At 51.7% G+C, this 26,685-nt stretch overlaps 1 protein-coding gene across 3 annotated transcripts in view; it reads left to right on the top strand.

The window, feature by feature from the left end:
* LOC144734253 (rho GTPase-activating protein 20-like) overlaps positions 1-25,203 on the top strand; it is a 42,943-nt gene extending 17,740 nt beyond the window's left edge. For all 3 annotated transcript variants that reach the window (XM_078616377.1, XM_078616375.1, XM_078616376.1), the window contains 11 exons: positions 2,666-2,707; positions 4,542-4,626; positions 9,404-9,481; positions 10,493-10,559; positions 13,355-13,576; positions 14,143-14,330; positions 15,787-15,948; positions 17,894-18,003; positions 20,113-20,302; positions 20,611-20,734; positions 21,812-25,203. In XM_078616377.1, coding sequence (XP_078472503.1) covers positions 2,666-2,707; positions 4,542-4,626; positions 9,404-9,481; positions 10,493-10,559; positions 13,355-13,576; positions 14,143-14,330; positions 15,787-15,948; positions 17,894-18,003; positions 20,113-20,302; positions 20,611-20,734; positions 21,812-23,385 — 2,842 coding nt within the window. In that variant the 3' untranslated portion in view covers positions 23,386-25,203. The remainder of the gene's footprint in view (positions 1-2,665; positions 2,708-4,541; positions 4,627-9,403; positions 9,482-10,492; positions 10,560-13,354; positions 13,577-14,142; positions 14,331-15,786; positions 15,949-17,893; positions 18,004-20,112; positions 20,303-20,610; positions 20,735-21,811) is intronic.
* The last annotated feature ends 1,482 nt before the right edge of the window (positions 25,204-26,685 follow it).

Here is a 26,685-nt window from a genome sequence, read left to right on the forward strand (position 1 = left end):
CTTGAGAAGTGCGATTGCAAGTATGGCCATGGTGCTCTCTCGCTCACTCGCACGCTCTCGCTCACACTCTCTCACTCGCACTCTCTCACTCGCTCTCTCACTCGCACTCTCTCACTCGCTCTCTCACTCGCACGCTCTCGCTCTCATTCGCTCGCACTCTCTCACTTTCTCTCACGTGCTCTCTCTCATTCGCTCACTCGCACTCTCTCGCTCGCACGCTCTCTCTCATTCGCTCGCTCTCTCTCGCCTCACGCTCTCATGATGACGGTGCTGTCGGTCCGAATTGCAATTCCAATGGGCGGAAGGATTCCGCGGCCCGTGGGAACAGTTTGTGGAATGAAGCGGACCAGGCTCGGAGCGAGGCACGCAATCTGCCGCGTCAGCGACGAGCACACATCCTGGCCACCCTGGCAACCAATTCAGTCATCGTTAATAATAAGAAATCGTTATTAACAATAATACATCGTTATTAACAATAATAGAGGCACTGGGAAATTGAACGCGAGCGTTATGCAATCGCACGGCGATGTGTTTTTGTTGTTGGTGATGAAGCAATGCTCATAAATTAAATCAATTGAAGCGAATCAATCTCTGCATAAGATTGAATTCCATTCCCTGAGGCCAGTCCAAAAGAAGCATTGCGGTTATTTATGTTTTAGAGGTTTCATTATTTACTCATGTTGTGCATGCTGACGTGGTGCGGTGGTGAGCGCGCTGGACCCAAGTCCAACAACATCGAGTCCAAACTCGATGTTGTTCGTTCGATTTCCTGGCGCGGCAGCTGAAAGAGCAGTAGTTGCGGTGGCTAGGAGATGTTAACTCCCTCGGCTGGTATGCAGGAGGTCGTGGGTTCGATCCTGATCCAGACCCTGACGCCTGTATATTTGGAGTTTGCGTGTCTCTCTCACTGTGGTCGCGTGGATTTTTTCCGGGAGCATTTGACTGCTAAAAATTTCCACGTGATAAGCCACTTCGTCGAGCTATCATTTGTGATAGCCATGTCACTTCTGAAAAAGAGCGATACATCTCAATGGGCTGTTACCTAATAAAATAATAAACACAAAATTTAATATTCTTGGTTCTTTCGGTAAAGTCACGTACAAGGGAAATAATAAAATAATAAAAATTTAACATAATAAAATACAATTCTCACGACGTTTCGGCCACAACGCAAGCAGCCGTCCTCAGGTGAAGAACAGGGCTGTCGATAGACAGCGTTTAAATCGAAAAAGTTTAATAGTTTAGTCTTTTAAAGGTAATCAACGCATTCACCGCAGCGAGTCGATCGGTAGGTCGCGCATGTGGTGGGGTAAAGCGTGGGTGCTCCCCACCTCCTCCACGACGTGTGTCCCTGCGTGGAAGAGTAGGCCACAGATACCCTCCAGAGCGGCTCTCGTGAGCTCCCTCCCTCTCGAGGTGATCACGTTTTGTCAGCAGTCGCTGGCATCGCTCTACCTTTCACGTTAAAGTGATTCCGTGACGTTTTAACAAACAGGGAGTACAGGTTATGTCCCTAATCAAAGGCTTCTCATGATTTGCCTCAGCAAAGGTTTCTTATTTTGTATATACGTATGTGGGGAGCGGTGGTGTAGCGGTCAGCGCGCTGCGCTACGAACCTGGCGACCCGGGTTCGATTCCCGCTCACGGCTAACACCAGTGATGATTATCTGAACCGGTCCTGGGCCTCCCCTAGGTCGACTCACCCTTAAATGAATACCTGGTGCGGTGTGTAAACATCACCACTGGGGAGACAAAGGCGGTCGGGCGTGGTGCTGGCCACCCACCCCCTCGTGTACCGTTCCGGCCTTCATAGGTGCTCGCTAACAGCACTTGCCCCCTCAGTCTTTTAAAGCTATACGGGGGATCTTTATCTTCATATACGTATGTGCGCGGGCATGTTTACCTTCTGGCACATGTTTGTTGCTGATGCATGCGAATGGTCTTCTTGCACCGATCACCTATTTATGAATACTCCAGTAAGTTTGTACATGCCTGTGCATATTTGCATCTGCGCTCGTGGGTGCATGTGTAAATTCACCAAGGATTTTTGTTCACAAGAATATTCGCAGACAAATGTCATTTCCACTCAATATCACGGACACGTGTTTTTTTTTTCCGGCGGAAGTGATGATGTGGGAGCTTTCAACGCTTCGGCTGTGACATAGAAACCGGACATTAATCAGCTGTTTTCACAGGTATTGAAGCATTTTGGCGGAGGATATTGTGGTTCATACCATTGCACAGCGCTTTTGCCCTTGGGAAAAGATATGTTGCCAGTGCTGATTCAGTCAACATTTTATTTGTATTCTAGTTTTAGCCTGAGTCGAGTCGAGGACAACCTATTGATTTTTAGCCAAGTCTGCGCTTTAAATTGAGTCATTCCCTTAGTCCGTGTACGAAGCGCATGCCTTAAATGACTCTGAACCAGGCAAACTGAGTTTGATTCCCTGCCAAGGCGAACATCAGTGGTGAGTGTTATCTGAACCGGCACTGATCAACAGGATGACGTATCATCACATGACCCCCGTGACTGAACACGGATTGGGGAGATTTTCTTGCAACAGCAGCAGCAGATTGATAAAGGGCTGCAATTTATGACGACGGTGATGATGAGGATGACGACGACGGTGATGATGCATGCTCCTCTGTGTCGCCTACCCGATAGGTCTGAAGAGGACAAAGACGTATGGTTCGCCGAGCTCACCAGGTACGGCAGCTCTCACCGTTCGTGCCTCATACCCCCCCCCCCTCCCCCATCGGCAAGGGGAGCAACCCAGAACTTCGTCCGCACGCTTCGGTGCGTGAAGTTCGGGCAAGACTCGGTCGTCCGCCAGAAGCCCGAGGCTGTGTGCGTGATCGACACCACGTGATCGACACCGCGTGTGATCGACACCACGTGATCGACACCGCGTGTGATCGACACCACGTGATTGACACCACGTGATCGACAACGCACGCGATCGACACCACGTGATCGACACCGCACGCGCAAGGATAGATTGTCGTCTGGCCGACCGCGCCACCAAGCCGTGTCACCTTTACCTCTGCCCGTGCCCCCCACTTCACGTCGCCAGCCGTGTACTCGGCTGCCCCGTTTCTCCGACTCGTGAACGCAGGTGGAGACGTTTCCTTTGCCGTTGCCACTGCCGCGAGCGCGGATCAAACAAACAGAACGGCCGCCGCGACGTTTGCCGTCTCTCTTCTCCGCGCCGTAGCTGCGCGGTGAGGTAGCCGTGACCCCGCTAATTGGCGAGCTCGTTAGCTCGGCGGCGTGAGTTATGGCCGCGAGAATTGAGCCGACTCGCGCGCGTCGCGTTGCTTATCGCCGCTCGGTGTTAGTTTCAAACCAAAGCGTGCATTGCACCGATTTGGCCAACTTACATTTTATCCGCTAAAACACTTTAGATGCCTACAAAATATACAACGATCGTTAGATGAGTTTTTATTTTTATTTTACAACTTGCTGTGGGTATTTGGAGTTTTTATTTTTTTTAATGTGGGTTAAACAAAAAAATCTCGCGTTGGCCTTTCGCCGTCGGTATCCTGTTTGCCCAGACTAACGTTATCTAATATCCCCCTATACATTTACTGTAGATGAAAAAACAATGACCCTCCCATATATCCGTACGAGACTGGAGGGGCTGAGTGCTGTTCTGGAAGCCCGCTGTTAGGACCACTCCGCCCCTGGAGGTGGTACTCACACCGCTGATTATCACGGTTCGCTATATACAGTGCGAAAGACGTTAAACAAACACGATGGGATAGCACGGTCAGCACTGATATCACCACATTACTCATTTTAGTCTGAAATTGACATCGAGAGAGGTCCAGGACGTGAATCGACGGTGGTCGCTGATGCGTGCGGCTCGAGATGGAACTCTTGATCGCCGGGACCGGAGCGCAGCATGCCAATCATCGTAACGAGTGCGACAGCTCTGTGAGAAAAGGACGAAAGTTTCCCCCCTCTATCTCTACAGACTGTTGGGGCAAGTGTTGTTATCGATTATATCGACGAGGTACTCATTTAAGGCTGAGTTGACCTTGAGAAGGCCCCTGACCGGTTCAGGTATCCGCCGCTGATTTTAGCCGTGGCCTGGAATCGAACTCGGGATGTTAACAACCGTGCACTAATCGCTACGCCACCACTCCCCACAACACATATATGCACACGCGCACACACACACACTTATCAACCACTCTTACAAGACGTCCGGCTAGCGTTTCAGAGTCGGCCATATACCCTTCAGAGGGGCTCTCTGAAGCTCTGTCGAGTGGAAGCTGCACCGCCAGCATTGGCGTAGGCGAGCAAGCGCACACCTGCACCCTCTACATTTATATCCACTACTATTTTAATTTTTTTTTACCAGGTAAGGCTCACCGAGCTATAAAGCCCCTTTTTCAGAAGCGACCTGACCACCAGTGATAGCTGAACGAAAGTGGCTCATCGCGTGGACATGTGGGCAGGGCAGGTATTGAACACATCCAACCCACGTGTGCTCGCATGCAAACGTTAAAGGGCCGCGCTCATTTGCTGCCCGCAGGAGAATTGAAGCGGAGAAAGCCAAAGAGGAGCCGAAATCCATCCCGCTGAAGATCCTGGTGCAGGACATCCCGACGCCGGCTTTTGTGAGTCACCCAGCGTCTCTGTGCGCGATCGCGTGGCACAGCGTGCGATGTCTGCTGCTGCTGCCGCTGCTGCCGCCTTCGCTTCGCTGGACACGCTCTGCCTGGGTATCTGGGGACTCCCTCGACCTCGAAGACTTTGTGGTTTCGCATAACAGGCTGCGGCCTACACATACGGAAAAATTACGGATAGCTTTTGCACATGTAAACTAAACTTACACGACAAGATTTTGTATTTTACCAGCGAAGGCCCCGTTGAGCTGTTATAGTTCTTTTTCAGAAGCGACCTGGCCACAAATGATGGGTTACCATCACGTGGACATTTACGGCAGCCAAATACTCTAAACGCGTGTTGATTCTAAACGTGGAGGGAATGAAAACGGAGGACCCGGATATAAATCCACGCGACCACAAGCAGAATATGCAAACTCCAAATATCAAGGCGTCAGGGTTGGAATCAAACCCACGACCTCCTGCATAGCAGGCGAGGTAGTTAACATCTCGCCACTGCGTTGCCCCCGGAGGCTCAAGGACACTCCACGGTAGTGCGGTTGATGCGGCGAACATCTTCGCACGGTGGAACATCGAGTGAGCAACTCTGCACTGTCGCTCATTCCCCAGAAACGTCGGTGACGATCGCTCACTCTGTGCCTCCTGAAGCTCTTGGCTGGATGTCAAAACGTGTTGCGTAAAATGTTGTTGTTCCTCCAAACGATGTCATCGCCTAAGTGAAAATATGATGGCACTGGCTTGCAATTCAGTCTTAGTGCTATGAATAGTTGTTTTTGTCTTTTACCACATTTACAAAGTTGTTTGGGGAGTGGTGGTGCAGTGGTAATTGCATTGCGTCGTGAACACGACGACCCGACTTTCATTCCCGTCCGTGGCTGACACGAGTGGCGATTAATGTCTGAACCAGTCCTGGGTGCCCCCCCCCCCAACACTTAACCAACCTGCACTGACCAGAGTGGTGAAGTATGTTCAAACAACCCCCATGACCAACAGTGCATGGGGAGACCTTGTATCCAGCGGTGAAATAACAATGGCTGTGGAGAAATATTAAAAGGGAAAAAAATAATGCACATCAGCTATGTTGGCACCTTGTCATTTGGAACTCTGGCAGAAAGCAGCCGCATCTGCCAACCCACGTGGGAAGTACGGTCTCTGAAGGGTGATGTCACACGACTACTTCCGAATTCCTCGCAATTGATTCTACTATTGGGAACGTCCGTCGCACGGCGATGAAACTTGAAACATTTTTCGTCGAGTGAAGTCAAAGACGACGGTTTGCCATCCTTGGTGGCCGGGCTGAGACCACCATTAGCTCGTCGTCTTTACCGATCACCGTGATCATAGTGCCATCATCCTCCTCCGTCTACGAATCATCAGTGTCATCTTTGTTGACCATGTGACCATCCCTCCATTGTGGTGTTTAGCGTATAAACGTTAGAAAAGTCATTTCCTGCCCTAATGAGCATTCAGGCGTTGCTCATCTCCGGTTTACAGTGCTCAGCACAGTGGTGGAAATCCCACATTCCTATGGCAGGGCCGGGGGGGGGGTGGGAGTCTACGGGGAAAGTTTATATAACCAAGAACCTCATGGAAAAGTTTCCAACTTAATAACCTGGCTTGTTCATGGGGAGCAGAAATCCGGATTCCACTCCGAATGCCGATCCAGGTTTTCCAGCTTTGCTGGCGCGGTGTTCTCACGCATCAGATTATCCATCTGAGGCACGTGGCTGCCACCTCCATTGCAGATGTTACATTTTTAACGACTGCTGGCCATCGTCAAGGAGTCTGCGGCAGCTCCATGAGAGCCACAGGGCAAGCTGAGTCAGCCAGAGGCACCGCCGGTGTGAACAATGGCAACGTCTCTTGACAAACACCAAAATATTTCCCATTGTGGCTTGAAGATATGAGAAAGGTAAGCTGTAAATAAAGCACCCATTTTCTTTGAGCTAGTAAGTACATTTAAGGATAAACTTTAGCATCTCTCATGCCAATGTGACATTACAGTTGTCGATAGATCGCCAGGTTTATTTCGGTCGTTTCTTTATTTCGCCCCCCCTCCGTCCGCCCCCTACCAATGACTTTTGCGGCGCGTTAGTGCTCCAAGGCTGCCATTGCCCCGCGGTCTGCGTAAACACCCTCGCGCGATAACACCGCGTCGGCTCGACGTGGGCTGCCAGTGGCGGCAGGGGGCGGGTCGTCCTCAACCTCGTTTCCCTGCCACCGCTCCCCCCTGCTCTGTTGTGGCCGTGGCCGTGAGTGCGAGACGCTCAAGTCCGCCGTCAAAAACACTGCGGAGCCCGAACCCACTTCCTGCCGGCCACAAAGGGGGGAATGAGCGGCGGTGAATGCACGCTGACTCGCGTCAAAATTCGCCTTCCCTCCGTTTCCCTCTTTGTTGGCGTTCGTTTGCACTAACCTTCGGCCCCATGGCTGCCGGCGCGGGTCGCGTGGAGTCGCCCACGCCGACACGCCGACCCGCAAGTAGGCAGCGAGATGCCTGCAGGAGGCGGTGCAAAGCCGTCGGTGGCCGACCTGTCGTCGTAACGGGGAGCTTTTGATTCCTCGTCATGAGAATGGAATGTTACCTTACTTGCGCACGTGTGGGTGTTCTTCTGGAACTCGAGTTTCACGCCATTCTGAAAATATACTCGAGGTGGCACAGTTGCATTTTGGATGCTTGGTCAATCCAAATTGTAGCGTTGCTGTAATGAGGCATTGGACGGACATCTCGTGAAGAAGAGACTTGGCAGCCATTGAGGCCTTCCTGGATGAAGGACAATTGTATATGGGGGGGGGGGAAGAGGCACAGCAGGGGGGGGAGTGGTGGCACAGCGGTTTGCACACTGCTCTATGAACCCCGGCAGTCTTGAGTTGCGTGCATGGCTGACATCAGTGGCGAGTGATAGCCGAATTGGTCCTGGGGTTCCCCCTTGATCAACCTGGGCTGACCAGCATGGTGAAGTATGATCAAACAAACCTCGAAAGCATGGCCTAACAAGATGCGATTACCGATACGACATTGGGAGGTCTTCATACAGCAGCAGATTGACGAAGGGGCAGTAAATGATAATCGTTAATACGGAATGTACCAAACATCCAATAGCAGAAACTCCCTGAAAACGAGTCTTCAGACCCAGTTTTTTCTGGGTGAAGTACTATTTGTATATATGTACTGTTAATCGACAGACCCATGCAGCATACAGATTGCCATCCTCATCATCGACAGCCATTCTCTACCCGCTGATAGATGGAGGCCACACCAGGTTGCTGCGGTGGCGCGATGTTAACTCCCTCGCCTGGTATGCAGGAGGTTGTAGGTTCGATCCCGACCACGATGCTTATATGTTTGGAGTTTGCATGTCCTCCCCATGGTCACGTTGATTTTTCTCCAGGTCCTCCGGGTTTTTCTCCACATTTAGAAACAAGCGTTTAGAGCATTTGGCTGCTATAAATTTCCACGTGATAAGCCACTTGATTGAGCTGTCATCTGTGGCCAGGTCGCTTCTAGAAAAGAGCTGTATCGCTCATTGGGCTTTACCTGGTATATAACATTAACATGATTTAGTTGAAAGCAGTGTTCAGTGCTGAGCGCGTGCAAACCCTCACACTCCCTGCCCATTTGCGCTCTGCTTGTTTTCATTCCTGCTCGAAGGTTGTCCCCTTGACCCTCTTTCGGCTGCTGCTTTGTCATTGTATTTTGTCCGTGGTGTTTGGTTGTTGACGGTCCTCCGTCTGGACAAAACGGGAAACTCCTCTCTGCCGCCCCGCATGGCTCATTTACGCCGTCATTAAAGAGGGTGTGAATGTGAGGCACCGCATGACGACCACGTGTTCGGTAGGGGCCGATGCCTGTTGAAATAACACTAAAACTATTTGTTATTCTACCAGGTAAGGCCCACTGAGCTACACAGCTCTTTGTCAGAAGAGACTTGGCTGGAAGTGATAGCTCAACGAAGTGGCTCAGCATCACCTGGAAATGTAAAGCAGCGGCCAAATACTGTAAACGCGCGTTTATAAATGTGGAGGGGTAATCCGGAGGAGCCGGATAAAAATCTACGCGACCACGGGGAGAGAGACTCGCACACTCCAAATATACAGCAGGTGTCAGGGTCGGGATCGAACCCACGACCTCCTGCATACCAGGCGAGGTAGTTGACATCTCGCCACTGTGGCGTCCCCATACAAGTGTATAGGCGTTTAGATGTACCCTGAAGCTGGACGGACAGACAAACATGCAAACAGCTGTACGATAAAATCTTGATTTGAAGCTTTCGTGACTGCAGGAATCCATCCTCTGTGGTTCTTTCGGTAAAGTCACGTAGGTAGAAAAAAGCTGTACGAGAACCGGATTTCTGAATGTGCATTTTGAAACCGTACATTTACTTGGCTTCTGTATTTCTTTTCGCTTCGTTGTTGCGCTGGACTTGTGTTTATGTTGTTGCCTTTGTCCTATTTGTGACCCAGGTCACTCTTGCAAATGTGAGACTCATCCTGGTCTCGTGAGTTCTCACCTGTCTTCTTGGTTATTTCGGTAATGTCACGTAGAAGGGAAGTAATAAAATAATAAAAATAAAACATAATAAAATAATTTTATGTTTTATTTTTTTATTATTTTATTACTTCCCTTCTACGTGACTTTACCGAAAGAACCAAGAAGATGAATCCCTGCAGTCACGAAAGCTTTAAATCGAAATATAGTTCTCACCTGGTTCAACGAAATCAACTTGAAACCTGAAACCTTGCCATCATCGTCCTCCGTTGTCTGCAGGCTAAGACCCTGTGCGTTGGCAACACGGACACAGCACAGGAGGTGATCGCCATGGCCCTCAAGCAGTTCTCCATCACGGTGAGCGACGCGCACGCATTACGCACTTGGAATGGGCAGACGAACGCCACGGTACGATGGGCTATATTCAAGTCCCGTCTTGAAAACTCGCCCCTTTCAACTGGCCTTTACCCACAAGTTCTGAGCGTGAACCCTGCAGTTTCTGTTCATTTTCTGCTTTCTATGCATGGCACATTGGGATCTGTGGATGAAATGCGCCACTTTACAAATGTAAATTATTATAATCATTGTTACGATGTGGCCAAATCGCTTGGAATGCGCCCCTGATCTCGTCAGATTTTGGAAGCTAAGCCGGTTTGAGCCTGGATAACGCTTTCAAAGGGCGACCACTGTGTATACAGGGTTGGTGTAGGCTGCTGTGGAATTATGCGGTGCACAGGAGAGGGTAGTGCAGAAACATCCGTTGTCGCACCATACTTCTGTGCTCCCCGCCTTCGCCAACTCGCACTGACCCAGAGTGGTGAAGTATGGTCGAATAACCGCTCCGATCCGCACATTGTCCGGGACCTGGAGTCAACTTACACATTCCTGCGGAGGGAGCTGGTAGGAACGTTGGGTTGCTCGGTCAATGGCCAGGGTCAACGGCGGCGTGGTGTATTCCGCAAATATGCCCGACTGTGAGGGCGGGCACAAGCCGGCGTGAGTAGGTTAAACGTTGAGTTTCATAAGGGCACCACGGGGTGACCAGCCCCACCCTCCCCACCCAGCCCCTCCCCACCCTCCCCACCCTCCCCACCCAGCCCCTCCCCACCCTCCCCTCTTCACCCAGCCCTACCCCTCCCATTTTTAGATGCACGACGGACGGACACAATAATCCCCTGTGGGCTGGTGGAACCAGGTGGTTCCTACCAGTATAATTACTATTACAGCAGCTGGATTATCTAATATTGCCCTCATGTTGTAATTGCAATCTCATTACGAATGGCACAGTTAGGATGGTAATTGCGCTGTCGCGTCTGCTGGGGCCTGGGTGTGGTGGAACGTGCTGACGTGTGTGCATATTCTTTTCAGGGCCAATCCAGCGATTTCAAGCTGTGGGTTTACTCTGGCAAAGATGGGACTCCTTATCCACTCATAGGTAACGTTTGTTCTTTTCTATTTATAGCACCTGTTTAAAATATCGGACAGTATGACATGATTGCGATTTTTTTTATTCTATTTGCAGTTTGTGTACAAGGGTAATTCGAGGTTAAACTCTACCTATTTGTTCTAGATAATCGTAGGAGGGTGACGTCTTGATCATGTCGGCTGAGCGCTAGTGGCAATATTTATTAGCAACCTCTGTGTGAAATGATGCCACAGCTGCTGTGCAAAGCAGTTTGGGTATTTCCGAGATGACATTGTAGTGAAATTGTGATTCTACTAAAAGGATAATTTGGAAGAAAAAAATGAAAATTTTTAAACATTTTTGTATTAATGTTTGTGAAACACTTTAGTATGTAAATTCATATAAATTCAACTTGTTGACAATGTTGTTATCAGCGTTTTTGAGTGTTTACCCCTGGTGCCGTGGCTCACCCTGCAAGGGGGCAGGGGGGACGCCACTGCCACTTGTTGCAGGGGTGGCTCGTCACGTGGAGATGTCTTACAGCCAAATACTCAAAACGCGTTGTTCTAAATGTGGAGGGAAAATCCGGAGGATCCGGAGAAAATCCACGTGACCACGGGGAGAACATGGAAAAGCCAAATATACAGTAGGCTTCAGGGTCGGGATTGAACCCACCACCTCCTGTATACCGGGCAAGGTAGTAAACATCTCACCACTGCAGCACCCCTACTGGCAGACCATGTCCACCTGTTAAACATTGTGCCTTCGTGATAGCCTCTGCGCCACAGGACTGTTTGCATGCTCCTGAAAAAGTGGTTTTACTCTCTGGCATGCGCTAAATTCTCATTCAGAGTTCAGCCCAACATCCCAACGCAGTGTCCCTCGGCAAGAGAGCCTTGAAACACATTACAAGACTTGCTGGATAAATTAGAACCCCGTGGAGTGTTTCTGAATAAATAATGCGTTTGTGTATTCTCAAATTTTCCCAACACTGCACTATAACTGCACTCCCGCTCTCAGGCACGGACAGGTTGCGTTTTGCATTGTTAATCTTGGAGTCATTTTTCAATTCCGTATTCATTCTCTCCTCCCTGTAGGCATTGAACCACTCGCAGCCTTCTCTTGCAATGGTTTATATTTAGCATTAATCTAACGTTTTATCGCTTCGAAAAAAAAGAAGACAAAAACATTGCAAGCTGCTGCAACAGAGCGGCAGTAGAGATGCGCGTGTAATTTAGTCGATGTAACAAACGTTGGGCAGCATGGGCGATGGCGCAACGTGCTGCGCGCAAGTCACCACAGCCACCGCATTCGATCGCAACATTTGTATGTTGAACTTCTTTCGCACCGTACGTAGCCAACCGTGCTAAATTACTGGATAATAATAATGTTTTAACCAGGTTAGGCCCACTGAGCTTTTTATATATCCAGAAGCGACCTGGCCACGGATGATGATAGCGCGGCGATGACGACGGCACCCTCGTCGTTGTTGCGCAACCCCTGGTGGGGGCCGTGGAGAGACCGGGGGGGGGGCGGGGGGGGGGGCAGGATGTGTGCTCTCACTTCTTGTTCCTCTTTTATTTATTTTTTTGCTTTGCTTATCAAAAACAACGCACGCTTGCGTCGTCGTATCGGAGTATGTATGTATATTTTTTAAACGACCAAGAAATGGGGGGGAGGGGGTGTGTGGAGGGGCAGTGGGGGGAAGGGATGGGGAAGAGTAAAGGGGGCACGTGACAAGTAGACGCACAAACGGAAAAGAAATATAGGGCAAGTGTGATGTGATTAAGGAATCAACATCTGTTACAACACAAAACTCAGAGGCTCCAAGACCCTCTAGACTAACCAAATTTCCTTTTTTTATTCAGTAAGGCGCACTGAGCTACACGGCTCTTTTTACAGAAACAACGTGGCCACAAGTGATGGCTCGGCGAAGTGGCTTTTCAAGTGGCAATTTATAGCAGCCAAATACTTGATTCTAACGGTGGAGGTAAAAAACGGACCACGGGGAGAACGTGCAAACTCCAGATATACAGGCGTCAGGGTCGGGATCGAACACACGACCTCCTGCATACCAGGCGAGGTAGTTAACATCTCGCCACCGCGGTGCCTACAAACATTCTATCTGGGTGTTTTTCGGGTTGTGCCGTTGTTGCGCGTCATTGTTCGCGGTTGACTTCTGACCATTTCGCTCCCAAGTGCTGGCGGCTTCTTTCGGAACCGAATTGAAAAGCCTTGCAGGGGGTGGGGTGGAAGCGAAACGTCGGGATGGCACGCCGAGCGACGCAGGGGCCCGACCGGTAAAATGCCATGGGGCAAAACCGTAGCGAAAACCTCTATGCAAGTGGTTCCCGAACTGTGGTCCACGAAGCTCTAGTGGTCCCCTCATGAGCCCCTCGTGGGCCCCTCGTGGGCCCCTGGTGGGCCCCTGGTGGTCCCCTGGTGGGTCCCTAATGGGCCCCTGGTGGGCCTCTCGTGGGCCCCTGGTGGGCCCCTGGTGGTCCCCTGGTGGGCCCCTGGTGGGCACCTGGTGGTCCGCGGGCCTACTACCGGGGCAGGGGGGCCCACTGAAAAGAAGACAAACACTGTACTATCATCCTCACCAGGGAAATGTACAGCTTGAAACAACTAGTCGGACGCGGTGGTCCGCAACATTTTTGGAGGTTGAAGAGGCGGTCCGCGCACTCGACGAGGCTGGGAACTGTTGCTCCGCGCGGTCGCGTTCGTTGAGTAGACACAACGCCCACAGACCTCCAGTTCCCCTAAACGCGTTTCCGCGTGCACCTTCCCCCCCCCACCCCCCTCCCCCTGCTGTGCCCCACCAGGGCACGAGCAGCCGTACAGCGTGCGCATGAGGCACGTCCGCGACGCCGTCCAGTGCCTGGGCTCGGACGTCCGCGTGGGCGGCAGCTCCTTCCCCGTGGACGCTCGCTTCCCGGACGAGAGCCTGCCCCCCGACCTCCGCTGCCACTTCGTGCTCCGGGCCACGCAGCGGCGGCCATCGCAGCCGCCGCCAGCCGCGACCTCCGTTCGGGACGAGGCCGTCGGTGAGGGGAACGTGCGACCGCCGCTCGTGTGCGTGCGTGTGTGTGTGCGTGTCGACTTGCCGTTGGTCGACTCGGCCTCAATTGAGTACCTGTGAACATCGCAACCGGTGAGGCAAGGTCGGCCGGGCGTGGTGCTGGCCAACCACTCCCTCGCGTGCCGTGCCGGCCTTCGTAGGTGCTCGCTAACAGCACTTGCCCCAGTAGTCTGTTAAGGCTATACGGGGAGGATCTTTGTATTTGCGGTGGCGTAGAGGTTAGCGCGTTGCACTACGAACCCTGCAACCCGAGTTCTATTCCCGCTCACGGCCAACACCAGCGACGATTATCATGGGCACCGACACCAGTTCCAACACTGTCTGGCCAGCATGCCAGAGGAGGCCAAAATTCCCTCGACAGACGGGGGAGAGGGCTCTCTGGAGCTTCGTCTCGTCTAGGCCCTTCCGCCAGCAGTGCAAGTGCAGGGCTGCCCCTTTGGGCCTCGTACGTACGTGGAACCCCTTGCACGCCGTACGTAGCCCAACCGTGCTAAACGGAGGCGCGGTGGCGGCCTGCGTGTGTGCGCGCAGACTCGAGTGGCGGCAAGCTGAGGAGGAAGCGGTCGCTGATGTCGTGGACGCTGCGACGGAGCTCCTCGCGCTCCGACTCGGACGCCCCCCTCTCGCCCCTCTCCCCCGCCGCCCCCTCCGCCGCCGGCGTCTTCGGGGTTCCCTTGTCCCTGCTGTGCCCGGATGGGGCGCCCCCCAGATCGATCATGGTACAGTCCACGTTTCAGTTAAACCAATGCCACGAATGCACGCGCTTGTTTAATAGAGTTGAAAAGAAAACGTCAAAAAAGATTAAAAGAAATGCAGGTAAAATATTTTGTTTGCAATGGCTTTAATGAAAGAATGACACTTCAGGCATCCCACTGTTCAGCTATTGCTCTTCTCGGGAATGTTTTGTCTATCCAATCCACCTGTCCGTCCTGCCGAGCACACCTCAGATGGGTTCACGAAAAACCCCAAGACGAAACGCTCTCCACCTTACTGCAAAGCTCACCAATAATAATAATGCCCACGTCGGTTTATGTTTTTTTTTCGGACAAGATTCGCAATTAACTACCGTAAAAAAACTGCATACTTTTTTAAAGAAATGTCAAGCTGCCGTAGCAACACGGATACAACTCGGGTACATTTATCACTGCAGTGGCAAGGACGCGGCCTTGTCCACGGGAGTGATAAACTTCTCTCTCGGATTCGATTTTAAAATAAAGAGATGGGACTGTAACCCGGACAGATTTAATCTGTTTTAAGCAAATAAAGCAAAGTGGGGACTCAAGATAAATACGAGTAAAACAAAAGTCACGTACAAACATTTTTTCGTGAAACATTTGGGAGGTATCTCTCCAAGATACACGGCAACAACGAGGAAACACACCAGACTATACATTATATACACGTTACATTTGAGGTGGAAACATGATGGGGTTATTTGTTAAGGCTGGTGGCCTTTGCCCATAACCCTGACCCTCTTACTGTTTGAAGGAACAAAGCGGTTTAATTTGACCGTGTGAAGTTCTACAACAAAGCGATGACGCGTATAAATGTGTACACAATAGCACTCGCCCCTTGTGCATTCTGCAAAGAGCATCGAAAGTTTCTAAAGAACTGCATTGTGGTTCTTCTTGTCTGAGGTCACCCTCGAAGAACGCTGAGCAAATGTGACCGACTTACAGGTAGCAGTTAGATGGAGACACAACTGTCGACCGGTTTTGTCCCTTTTAGGACTCATCAGCTGAGTACCATCACCAGTGCTCGCTGATGCAAAGTCTGCCTCTGGGAACCATATATGTTGCAGCACCCACTTCTACAGACTTGGGTCCATAGCTTGGCTAATGCCAACCAACATTACATGTGTACATGACGAGAAAGCCCATCATAATTGCGTTGCGATGGGTTTTCGTGTCATCTACGGACACGCTCAATCGCGACGACACTGGTCTCTGTGCCGCAGCTAGATGGAGAGTGGCATTGCGGTACTGTGAGAGACGGCTACTGCATGGGGAAGCCTTCATCCAGCAGTTGATAAAGCTTGACTGATGATAATTTGAATGAAGACGGAAAATTAAATCGATCGCACGTTTAGTTTTTTCTTATCCTACGTAGCGCCGCAACGTCACGAGTCCCTTTAACGATGGCTTTACTAATCCCCCCCCCCCACCCGAAACTTAGGCCTTGCTGTCGGCAATATTCCGGGAGGGCCCCTTCACCCGGGGGATTTTCCGGAAGTCTGCGAACATGCGGCACTGCCGGACGCTGAGGGAGAGGCTGGCCTCTGGGGAGCACGTGGATTGGACGCAAGAGACGCCGCACGTCGCTGCGGCAGTCTTCACGGTAACTGGGAGAGAGCCAAGCAAATACTGGCCTGGAAGGATGCCGAGAGGTCGATGGACTAAAATTTGCAATTACGGGAAGTCGTACCGCACCCCCCGCCCCCCCCCCCCCCCGATTTAGGAACGGGTTCCGTTCCCCCGAGAGCCGTTCGTAAGTCGGAACGGTCCGTTAGTCGCAACAAAACCACGTGCCGTATTTAAATGCACGTGCGGTCAGTGTCATAAAATGTGTTACGGTTCAACAGACAAAAGTGAAGGATTGTTAAACTCATAAATAAGGAGAAATATTTAACAATTGCACGTTTTCCAAACCAAATAGTTCCACGGTTCGCAAGTGTGAGTTCACGTTCGCAAGTCGGATGGTTAAAAAAGAGTGTCTCATGGTAGCTCGTTCGCAAGTGTGGATATTTGTAAGTTAGGCGTTTGAAATTCGGGGACTGCCTGTAATACCTCGGTATACAAAGTAGATGCGTTCCCAGAGCTTTGTTCGTATTTTGAAACCTCGTAGATAGAATAAATTATAACATAAGTACTATGAGGATGCATTCCCAGCCTTCGAGACTTACCATGTAATACTGTAACACTTCGTAAATTACCATTCATATTGTAAACAAAGACAATTAATATGGAAAATAATATAATATACCGTACAGTATTTTATATTTAGATGTTTTTTACAAAGAGTGCAGATTTGATGGTAGTTCCTTTATAGTTGCTTCCAGGTAACAGGGGTTAGTTTAGAAATTAATATTTTTTTTATGTCGTATTTGTTAAATTCAATATTATTGAGCCCTGCGGCCTTATTCATAGCAGGTGCTTTTGGCTTCACTACACAGGAGGCATAGTTAACCTAGGCGCCTGGCAATAATTAGCTCTGTGATTAATAATTGCACAGCTGCGTAAACAGACGTTGATTCATGAGGGAATGTCGGTATTTTTATGCCTCGTCACCTGTAAACACCTCCGCTGATTCAATTTGGTCACCACATCTAGAGGTAGGCTGCTTATTGCGGTGATATTGTGGAAATCATTTCGGATAAATATCGGCCATAAGAAGTGAGTGTGGGAGACAGAGAGAAGGTCACGTGGATTGGAGAACATACACCGGTGACAATCTTGCTGACCATTCAGAAAATACTCATCGGCTTGGGGCAGGGCCCGTTGTGGGCTGGGACGATGGCCGGTGATGGTCAAGACTGACGACAGTGGCATCCAAAGGAGGGAACGTCGCAGAGATGGAGCAATGAGATCAGCTCGTGCGTGCAGGAGCTTGGGGAGGCCTTCCCCCTGCAGTGGCGAGATGTTAACTCCCTCGCCTGGTATGAGCCAGGGAGGGGTTAAGTAGTGGAGCGTGGGTTCGATCCCGACCCTGATGCCTATATATTTGGAGTTGCATTTTCTCCCTGGAGTCGTGTGGATTTTTCTCCCGGTTCTCCGGTTTTTCCCTCCACATTTAGAAACGTGTGTTCAGAGTATTTTGGCTGCAATAAATTTCCACGTGATGAGCCACTTCGTTCAGCTTGTATTTGTGGCCGGGTCCCATCTGAAAAAGAGCAACATAGCTCAGTGGGCCTTACCTGGTTAGAATAGAAATAGATGGTGGCCGACAATGATGATGAAAGGCCACAAATTGCAAACAATTAATAACACTCAGGGTTAAGATAATGTTGCAGGAGGATTATGCTTCGGATGTTTGAACCAAGTTTTTATTCATTCATTTTTGCTTGTGCGAGTGCCTGGAGAAAAGCCACGCATAGGAGGCGATGACGCCACTCAAAACCTGCGCATTAATCGCGAGGTACCTGCTCCACTGCCTCCTACAGGAAGATGCTGTCCGTGGTGGAACGTCCATCCCTGTGTTGACTCGACGCTGGTTCCCCGTGTCGTGTGTCGTGTGTCGTGTGTCGTGTGTCGTGTGTCGTGTGTCGTGTGCGCGACCGCCGCAGGACTTCCTGCGCAATGTGCCCGGGAGTCTCCTCTGCTCGGAGCTGTACCACGGCTGGCTCGAGGGCATTTCAGAGGAGCACCCCCAGGAGAGACTGCAGAGCGTACAAAGGTAAATAATTACAACCCTGGCCAAGTGGCTCAGGGGTTTAGAGCACTGAGGATGAAACTGCTGAAACCCGGGTTCTAATCCGTGAAGCCGCCTGTCGTTTAACCAGGTTTTTAAGTGTATCGGGGTAATGGACTTTGCCTGGTCACAATTTATTACGGATGATGGCGATATGTTTAGGAGCTAAATGCCAATGTCCAGGTTTGCTGGCCACGATGAGGGGGCTTCAGGAGAGAGTTCCTGTAGTTTTGCTATTCTTCCGTTGAAGGAGCGCAGACTGCAGTGGGTTTACAACATGGTTCGTAGTTTGGGTTGCTTGGCCACATTCCCACTGCTATTGTTTGTCTTTCATTTTCCATTCATGAAGAAGGGCGCATCGGCCTGTTCTGATGGGGGTTGATGGTTACGCCACCAGAGTGTTCGATTAGCAATGTCAAAGCCAGGAGGTGCGGTGTTTGGGTCTCGAAGGACGTGTTTATTCTGGTCAATGACCGTACAATAAAAACATCCATCAGGTAATCTACAATGTTTGGTTTAACTGCCATGTGACATATCTCCATAATGGGCCATATTTGTGAAAGTGCAGTGCCCCGAGTGTGGACGAGGCAAAGGAATTAACCTCAGAAGCAGTTCTGCGTTATGGCTTTTTTCAGGTTGTTCTTTGACACAGGGCGATGCACCATTGTCCGCAGTCGTTCCAAATGGATGTGTTGCATCTCATGACGTAATGCCGATGAGCGTAATTGGAATGTAATTCGGATAAAGTGGAATTAAATTGGTCTATCCCCTAAATCCATTATTAAAAGTGTCAATGTCAAAGTGTTTACACTCGTAAATGAGCAATGGACAGCGTATATCTCCAACATCTGTTCTGAGGCAGTAATACGAATTCCACGTAACTGTGGCAAGGGCCAGTCTCTCTCCATATGCAATACCCGCTGCTGTATACCCACAAAGCGGTCGTCGTTTTATTGACCAAGCATTGGCTCAACGTGCCGAGACCTCCGAAATGATTTCCTAGCAACATCTGAAGGCGTGTTTACGGAAATGGCAGTTTGCTATCGCTGCGATCTGCTGGCTCGCAATAAATTTTATAAACAAAACATGAACAGATTAAATACCATTATTTTTTTTCTACTCCAGATCATTTGCTACGTTTTGCCGACCCATTATTCGGTTTGCCCTGCCGGGGTTGCCGCGACACCGTTTTTCACGACGCCACGCGACACAAATGTCTCTTAACCCGGCCCGCCGCCGCCGCCGCCCCCCCGCAGTCGGTCTATCAGCAGGTCACGTGCGGTGGGGCAAAGTGTGGGTACTCCCACCTCTTCCAAGACGTCTGGCCAGCGTGGAAGAGTAGGCCAAGTTACGCTCCAGAGCGGCTGTCTAGAGCTTCCGCCAGCGTCGCCGTGAGCAGGCAATGCAGGGCTGAAATGGGGTGCCGCTGTGGCCAGATGTTAACTCCCTCGCCTGGTATGCAGGAGATCGTGGGTTCGATCCCGACCCTGACACCTGCTGTATATTTGGAGTTTGCACGTTCTCCCTGTGGCCGCGTTGTTTTTTCTCTGGGTCCTCTGGTTTTCCCCTCCACATTTAGAATCAACATCGCGTTCAGAGTATTTCGCTGCTATAAATATCCACGTGATAAGCCACTTCGTTGAGCTATCGGTTGTTGCCAGGGTGCTTCTGAAAAAGAGCCATATCGCTCATTGGGCCTTACCTTGAAAAATGAAAATTAGTTTAGTTTCGAGGGTTTTGGAGCCCCTCAGAGTTTAGTTTTGTTACAGATGTAGTATCCTTAATCGTTGACCTTTTATTCCTCCAATTACCACGGTTGGCTACGTTTAGTTTTATTTTAGCTCACGTTGAGCTGAAATGTGGCCTGTACACTGTCCGATTCGGGGGTTGGTGGCGGTGGAGGAGGGGGGTGGAGGGGTGGGGATGTGCTCACGTGGGACCGTAGTACCACGATCGATTAGTTGAGATTAACCTTTTCATTCATCGCTTTCTTCCGCGAAGTATTCGCCACCGTTGTCGTGCAAACCAACCCGGAGTGAGTTCAACCCCCCTCCCTCCCTGCCCCCCCCTCCCCCCTCACCGCCCCCGGCGCAGGCTGCTGCGCCGCGTGCCGCCGTGCCACCACCTCTTGCTGCGTGCGCTGCTCTGCGTGCTGCACCACGTCGCGGCGCTGGCGCAGCACAACCACATGACGGCGGCGAACCTGGCGCGGTGTGTCGCGCCCAGCCTGCTGTGGCCGAGCTGTGGGGGGGAGCAGCAGCAGCAGCGCAGCGACACGCTGCAGGTAACGACGATGACGACGGCGGCGGCGACTAGGAACGACGTCGACGACAACATCGACAGCTCTCTCCGCGTGCTCGCATCGTCGCGTTGGCTCCCCCCGTGTTCCCTCCAGACGAGTGGAATTCAAGATCGTGCTGCTTGTCTTCGTAGGCCTTACGGAGGCTGTGGCTCCACGTTGTGTTGAGGAGCTACTTGTCAAGTGGCTTCACACAAAAACGAGGGACTACTTTTCGGTTTCGTGCCTTCGGTTTTTACTCGCCGCCGTCGCCGCCGCCGCCACCGAGCGTGTTCCGTGTGCCGTGTTGCCAGGTGGTGGAGCTGGTGGAGTTCCTGATCTGCCACTGCCAGGAGCTGTTCGGAGAGGACGTGACGACGATCTTCGGTCCTTTGCCCGAGCCGAGCCAAACGGACACCGACAATTCCGACTCATCAGGTTTGGGGAGCGCGCGAGTAATTAGAAATTTTCAACTATAGAACAGAGTCGGCCATATACCTTTCAGAGGGGCTCTCTTGAGCAAGCTTGCTCCCTCTACACTTCTATCCACTACTATCAGGGAAGGCCACGCTGAACTAGACAGCTCTTTTTCAGAAGCGAACTGGCCACAAATGATAGCTCAACTAAGTGGCTTATCGTCATGTGGAAATTTATTGCAGTCAAATTCTCTAAACGCATGATGTTGATTCTAAATGTGGAGGGAAAAAACGGAGGAGGACCCGGAGGAAAGTCCACGCCACCACGGGGAGAGAGAGAGAAATGAAAATTCCAAATAGACAGCAGGCGTCAGGGTTGGGATCGAACCACGACCTCCTGTATACCAGGCGAGGTAGTTCACATCTCACCACCATGGCACCAACTGAAGGGACAGTTTCACATCTTGATGAAAACAATGCAAACACACGGCCGTGGCTATTTGCGCCGTCATTGGTAAGGGACACAAAAAAGGGACAAAATAAAACATTCACCTAACGCCTGAATTGGGCCTTGTTGTTTCTGCAGGGTTCGTAGTCTGGGCGTTGACGGCGTATGTCTTGTAATGCACGGGCCTTGAAAACATCAGATCTGGACATTGCATTTCAATGAGTTATAATGAAGTGTTAAATGTATACGTGTGTGTGTGTCATTCAGTGGGGAGCGGTAGTGCAGCGGTTAGCGTGCCACTACGAACCCGGCGAAGCAAGTTCGATTCCCACTCAACGATTATTTGAACTGGTCCTGGGCCTCTCCTAGGTCGACTCGGCCTCAAATGGGTACTTGGTGCAGTTTGCAGTTAAAAATCGCCACTGAGGAAACAAAGGCGGCCGGGCGTGGTGCCGGCCTTCACGGCCGCTGCTCGCTAACAGCGCTTGCCCCAACAGTCTGCTACAGGCTACACGGGGGTGGACCTTTGTGACATTCGGTAAGCCCGCCTCTCGTCAGATGTTCCGAACGACGTGAATTAATTGTAAGTGGCACGCTCCCGCTGACGCCACCGGCACGCCGTCTTCTCCGTGTCCCCCGTGACCGCGCTAGACGCCTCCTCGTCCTTGCGCCAGCGCGACTCGTTGTGCGACGGAGTGCCCGCGGACCTTCACGACGACGGCCGTGGCGACGACGACTCCCAGCTGCTGTCTGAGTGCCTGCGGGCGCTCAGCTTCAGCCGCACGGCGCAGGCCCTCTTCCCCGACATGCTCTGCCACCTCGGCGTCAACCGGTGGCCGAACGCCGGCGGCTCGCGGCTCGACGCCTCCCCGGTCGGCGGCGACGACGGCGATGACGGCGCTCGCGGCCGGAGCCTCGACAACCCTAACAGCGGCGACAGCCCCGAGAAGAGCGGGCGTCGGCGCGTCGTCGGCAACGACCGCAACGGCAACGTGGAGTACGGCGACGGCGGCGACGACGACGACGACGTGTTTCGCGCCAACGGCATCGGGGGCCGTCCCCCGGCGAGCGCGGACACCCCCGCGAGCCGGGCGGCCAGGAGCCGCGTGCCGTTGTCCAGGCCGGCGTCGCTGAGGCTGAACTTCCCCTCCTACGGGCCGGGCTCGTCCTCCAACCTGTCGACGGGCGGAATGTCGACGTCCTCGCAAAGCTCGGCGGAGAGCCTCCTCTGCCTCTCGACGTCTCCCGACTCGCCGTCCGCGCCCAAGCTCGCCGACGGCCGGACCCGGGGTCGCGACGCCGCCGCAGCCGCCGAGCCGCTGAAGCGCTCGCTGTCCGCCAGCGGCCCCGGGCTCAACCTGTCGTTCGACTCCGCGTCGACGTTCTACCGAACCGAGAAGGCGGCCGCGTGGCCCGTGACGAGCGAAATGCGGAGGCGGCTGTTGAAGTCGTCGCAGAGCCTGAGCCCGGGGCCGCACGAGCCCACGCGGTCGGCCATCTTTTACCGGAACCGCTGCACCCCGCCCCCCTCCTCCTCCTGCTCCGTTGATTCGCTGCACTCCGACCACCCCGCCGCCGACCGCCCCCGCCCAGGAGCGAGCGTCGCCGGAGAGAGACGGCACGCGTGGTCCGCGGGGGCCTTGAACTCTCCCGAACGGCGGAGGACGCCCGGGCAGGATGGCTCCATGCAGGGCGTGGTGGAGTCGCTGCTCAGCCCGCTGGTGAACCGCTCCTGGTTCCGCACGGGCTCTTACACGTTCAAGAGGATGCCGAGCGGAGACGGGCGGCGGGGCACGGTGGTGCCGCGACGGGGGGAGGAGTCGCCGCTCTTCAGGGGCGACTGCGGGATCCTGGAGGCCGGAGCGGCCGGTCGCAGCGCCGGGACGCGCCCCCTCCCCTCGCTCTCGGATTCTCCCCGCAGGGGGGCCGCCCGTGGATTTGCCCCAGAAGGGTTGTTCTTTAGTGGACAGCGCTCGCCTGACCAGGAGTTGGACGCTCGTCTCCTGGCGAGCGGTGGTCGCGGTGGCGGTGGTGGCGGTGGTGGCGGTGATGGTTGCGGTGGTGGTGGCGGTGGCGGTGATGGCCGTGGCTGCTGTGCTCGGTGTCAGGACGGCGGATTGGCGGCCTGCCGCGGGTCGCCAGCGTGCGCCGGTTGTGGCCAAACGTGGACGGACGGCCCGGGCGACGGTGCAGTGGAGAGCCACGATTTGGAACGCAAAGCTTAACCCCCCCGCCGCAGGTGCATTGAGCATGCGGTGCATTCCTAGGCGTGTATACAACACGTGTGTTCTCACACACGTGTGTGTATACATACACACGTCCAGTGAAAGGTGAAGGCGCAGCCCTGCAGTGTCTTGCTGAGGCCACTGCTGGCTCAAAGGCCTCCGCTTGAGGGAGCTCTGAAGAGCCGTCTGGAAGGTAGTTTGGGCTGATCTATCGCTCTGGCCAGACTTCTCAGTGGGGGCGAGAGTACCCACACTTTACGCCACCTGCGGACCGACTGTGACGTACCTGTTTCATGCCGCAGAACGACACACGGTGATGTGTATGCTTGTGTGGTTTTTCAAGAGTGACACGGCACTGGGTGCACGGCTAGCTTGTGCGCTCACGCTTGTGCCTTCCAAGCCAAATCAGGTTGTTGGCGTGCTCGGCATCGGCGCCTTCCTTGGAGCGCAGCGCTCACGCGAGCGCAATCTATTCCGCAGAATTGTGGCGTCTGCGGTAGTTTAAAAGGGACGGAGCGATGTTGCTAAGTGACTTCACCAAATTAGGTAACTTGTGAGGTTTTTTTCTCTCCCAAATCTGGCAAATTTGGGCTGCGGCACCAGCATACACGGTCTACGCGCATGTACCTCTGAGTGAAAATCACTCGCTTGGGGCCAATGTTCCGGTGTCTTTGCAAGATCCAGCCCTTTTAATTTAACAATTTGGCGGCATTGTACATTTTTGTCAGGATTTTATGAACCATTGTATTTTCATTTCAAGCTTAGCCTGAATCCAGTATTGTTGTTCTAAGTGTTCGTAATTATTTTTCTTTATTACGAATTGACCGCATCAGAACGTCAACTGGCCGATGGACACAACTCCTTCGTGAATGGAAGATTAAAGACAAGCCACAGCATTGCGGCTGTGGCCACGCAACCCAAACTGTGGACCATTTAGTCAACCCACTGTCGTCTGCACTCCTCCAATGTAGGAGGAGCAGCAACACGACACAAACTCTCTCCTGAAGCCCTCTCACTGCTGGCAGATCTCAACATTGGCATTTATCTCCTGAACATATTGCCAAATGCAAGAAGAAAATAATGACAATTTATCGGAGGCACGTAACAACAGTCTTTAAAACTTGGCAAATGTCATGTCAATTTAATTAACGTCTTGGAATTAAAAAAATGGCATTTACCATATTTCAGTTATTTTGTAATTGCCACAGCTGCGCTTGACGATTAAAATGTAACACACTTTGGATGGTATTAAAAAGAAAATAACTTAAGTAACTAGAAAAGAACGTTAACTGACTGTGTCAATCCACTGCTGGATGAAAACCGTCCCCTGCTGGGTGGATGAAGGAGATTGTTTGAAGGGGGAATGCCTGGGACCAGTGGTTAGGATATCACTCGCTACTCACTTGACCCACGGCCAGCAATCAAATTTCTGGTCACCAGGTTTGGAGCGCAGCGCACAAAACCACTGCATCACAAAATTGCAACTGCAAGATTTGTATAACTTTTTAAATCACGATTTGCTTTGAATAGTTTTAAATATGGTACTGTACATTTGCGTGTTTTACATAAATTACAAATTGTAATCTATGCGGTTTTGAAAAAAGCACGCTTGGCTTGAATGTTTAAGTATCTCTTGTTTTACTTAATCATGGTTGGCTGGTCCAAGAACATTTATATTCACGATATTTACATTTAAATGCTTGTGTTAATGTTCATATTTCGAGAAAATGTAATTTGCATAAATATATTTTCTTACGTAACTGTAAGTCATATTTGTACTACTTTAAAGCCAATAAATCCTTGTTTGAACCTTTGAAATTAGAATATATTTTAAATGTGAATTTGCATTCCGCGCCATTCCACCACTACGTAGATCCGGGCCGGCGTTTGCAGCACGCTCTCGTATTCGGTAAATCCTGGAATGGAGACTGTTCTTTACAGAGTGGAGTTGTGCTTGTCATACACGTGTGCGTCTTTCCTCGGGTTTGAAGTTGCTGTGTAGTGCTCTGCGTTGTCAGAGGAGGGAGCCATAGCATTGTCAGGCTGGGTAAGTTCACACAGATCACACCAACGCCCGGCCGTAACCAGTCAAGTTGAAGGCATGAAGACTGAAAGTAGTCCCTCGATTAAAAAACACGTGTTTTAGGAGACGGTTGCAATCAGATAAAGTCGCCATCATCAGTCATGGATGAAGGCCTGCCGCTTTTCCCTTGCGAAATGGAGTCATTGTCATTTCATGCCCATCAATAGGGGCTACTGTACTTGTTTTTTTTCCCACTGCTGCTGTTACAACTCTGTGTCGTCATGTTGCTTATTGTTCACCCGGGTGTCTTGAAGCATCTCCGTTGCTCTGTTTGGACATTCCGAGTGCCGTTTCTTGCTCTCATCTCTTTCATTGCCCTCTTTACCCTTGCGACGGTAATAACCTCTGCCGTGTTTTACCATCTTCGTGCATGCGATGATCTGTGCCTTGTAAATATCGCAAACTTGTGTCCGTTTGCCATGGTTCTACCTGGGCTTGGACTGCTGGTTTTAAATATTTGAGTTTGAAATGGGTTTGTATTTTTTCATATTTAAGTTTAAATCCCGGGTAGTTTCCTGGGTTTAAACTCAGGATCTCAACGGAACTTGTCAAGCCACCCGGCCGACGCTGACGTGGATTGTTTCAAACAAGGGAGTGTTCCGCCTCTTGTTGTCGATGGCTGTCAACACACGCGATTTGAATGCGTGCCTTTTAAAGCCACCGGTTTACCGTCAATGTCGCCATGTCTGGGGACACTTTGTGAACCCCGTCGCCCTCGTAAACAGGGTGGAACCGCCACCTAAAGTTGACTGTGTAGGGCCGAGTTGCTTAACAAGTGTTTACAAAAAAAAATATTGAATGTAGGTGTTTACACGGAGATGTCAATTGTGTTTTACGTCTTGGGGTGGAGCGGTGACGCCGCGGTTATTTTCGCATCATCGCTGTCAAGATGAACGTGGCAACCCCACCAAGGCAGTGCTGGATTAGCCTCGTAGCACAAGTAGCTACACGTGTAGTAGCTACACGTGTAGTAGCTACACGTGTAGCAGCTACAACACGTGCAGCAGCTACACCACGTGCAGCAGCTACACCACGTGCAGCAGCTACAACACGTGCAGCAGCTACAACACGTGCAGCAGCTACAACACGTGCAGCAGCTACACCACGTGCAGCAGCTACACAACGTGCAGCAGCTACACAACGTGCAGCAGCTACACCACGTGCAGCAGCTACACCACGTGCAGCAGCTACACCACGTGCAGCAGCTACAACACGTG

The sequence above is a fragment of the Lampetra planeri genome, chromosome 50 (genome assembly GCF_965212315.1).
Source record: "Lampetra planeri chromosome 50, kcLamPlan1.2.h2, whole genome shotgun sequence".
In the NCBI taxonomy this organism is placed as follows: domain Eukaryota; kingdom Metazoa; phylum Chordata; class Hyperoartia; order Petromyzontiformes; family Petromyzontidae; genus Lampetra; species Lampetra planeri.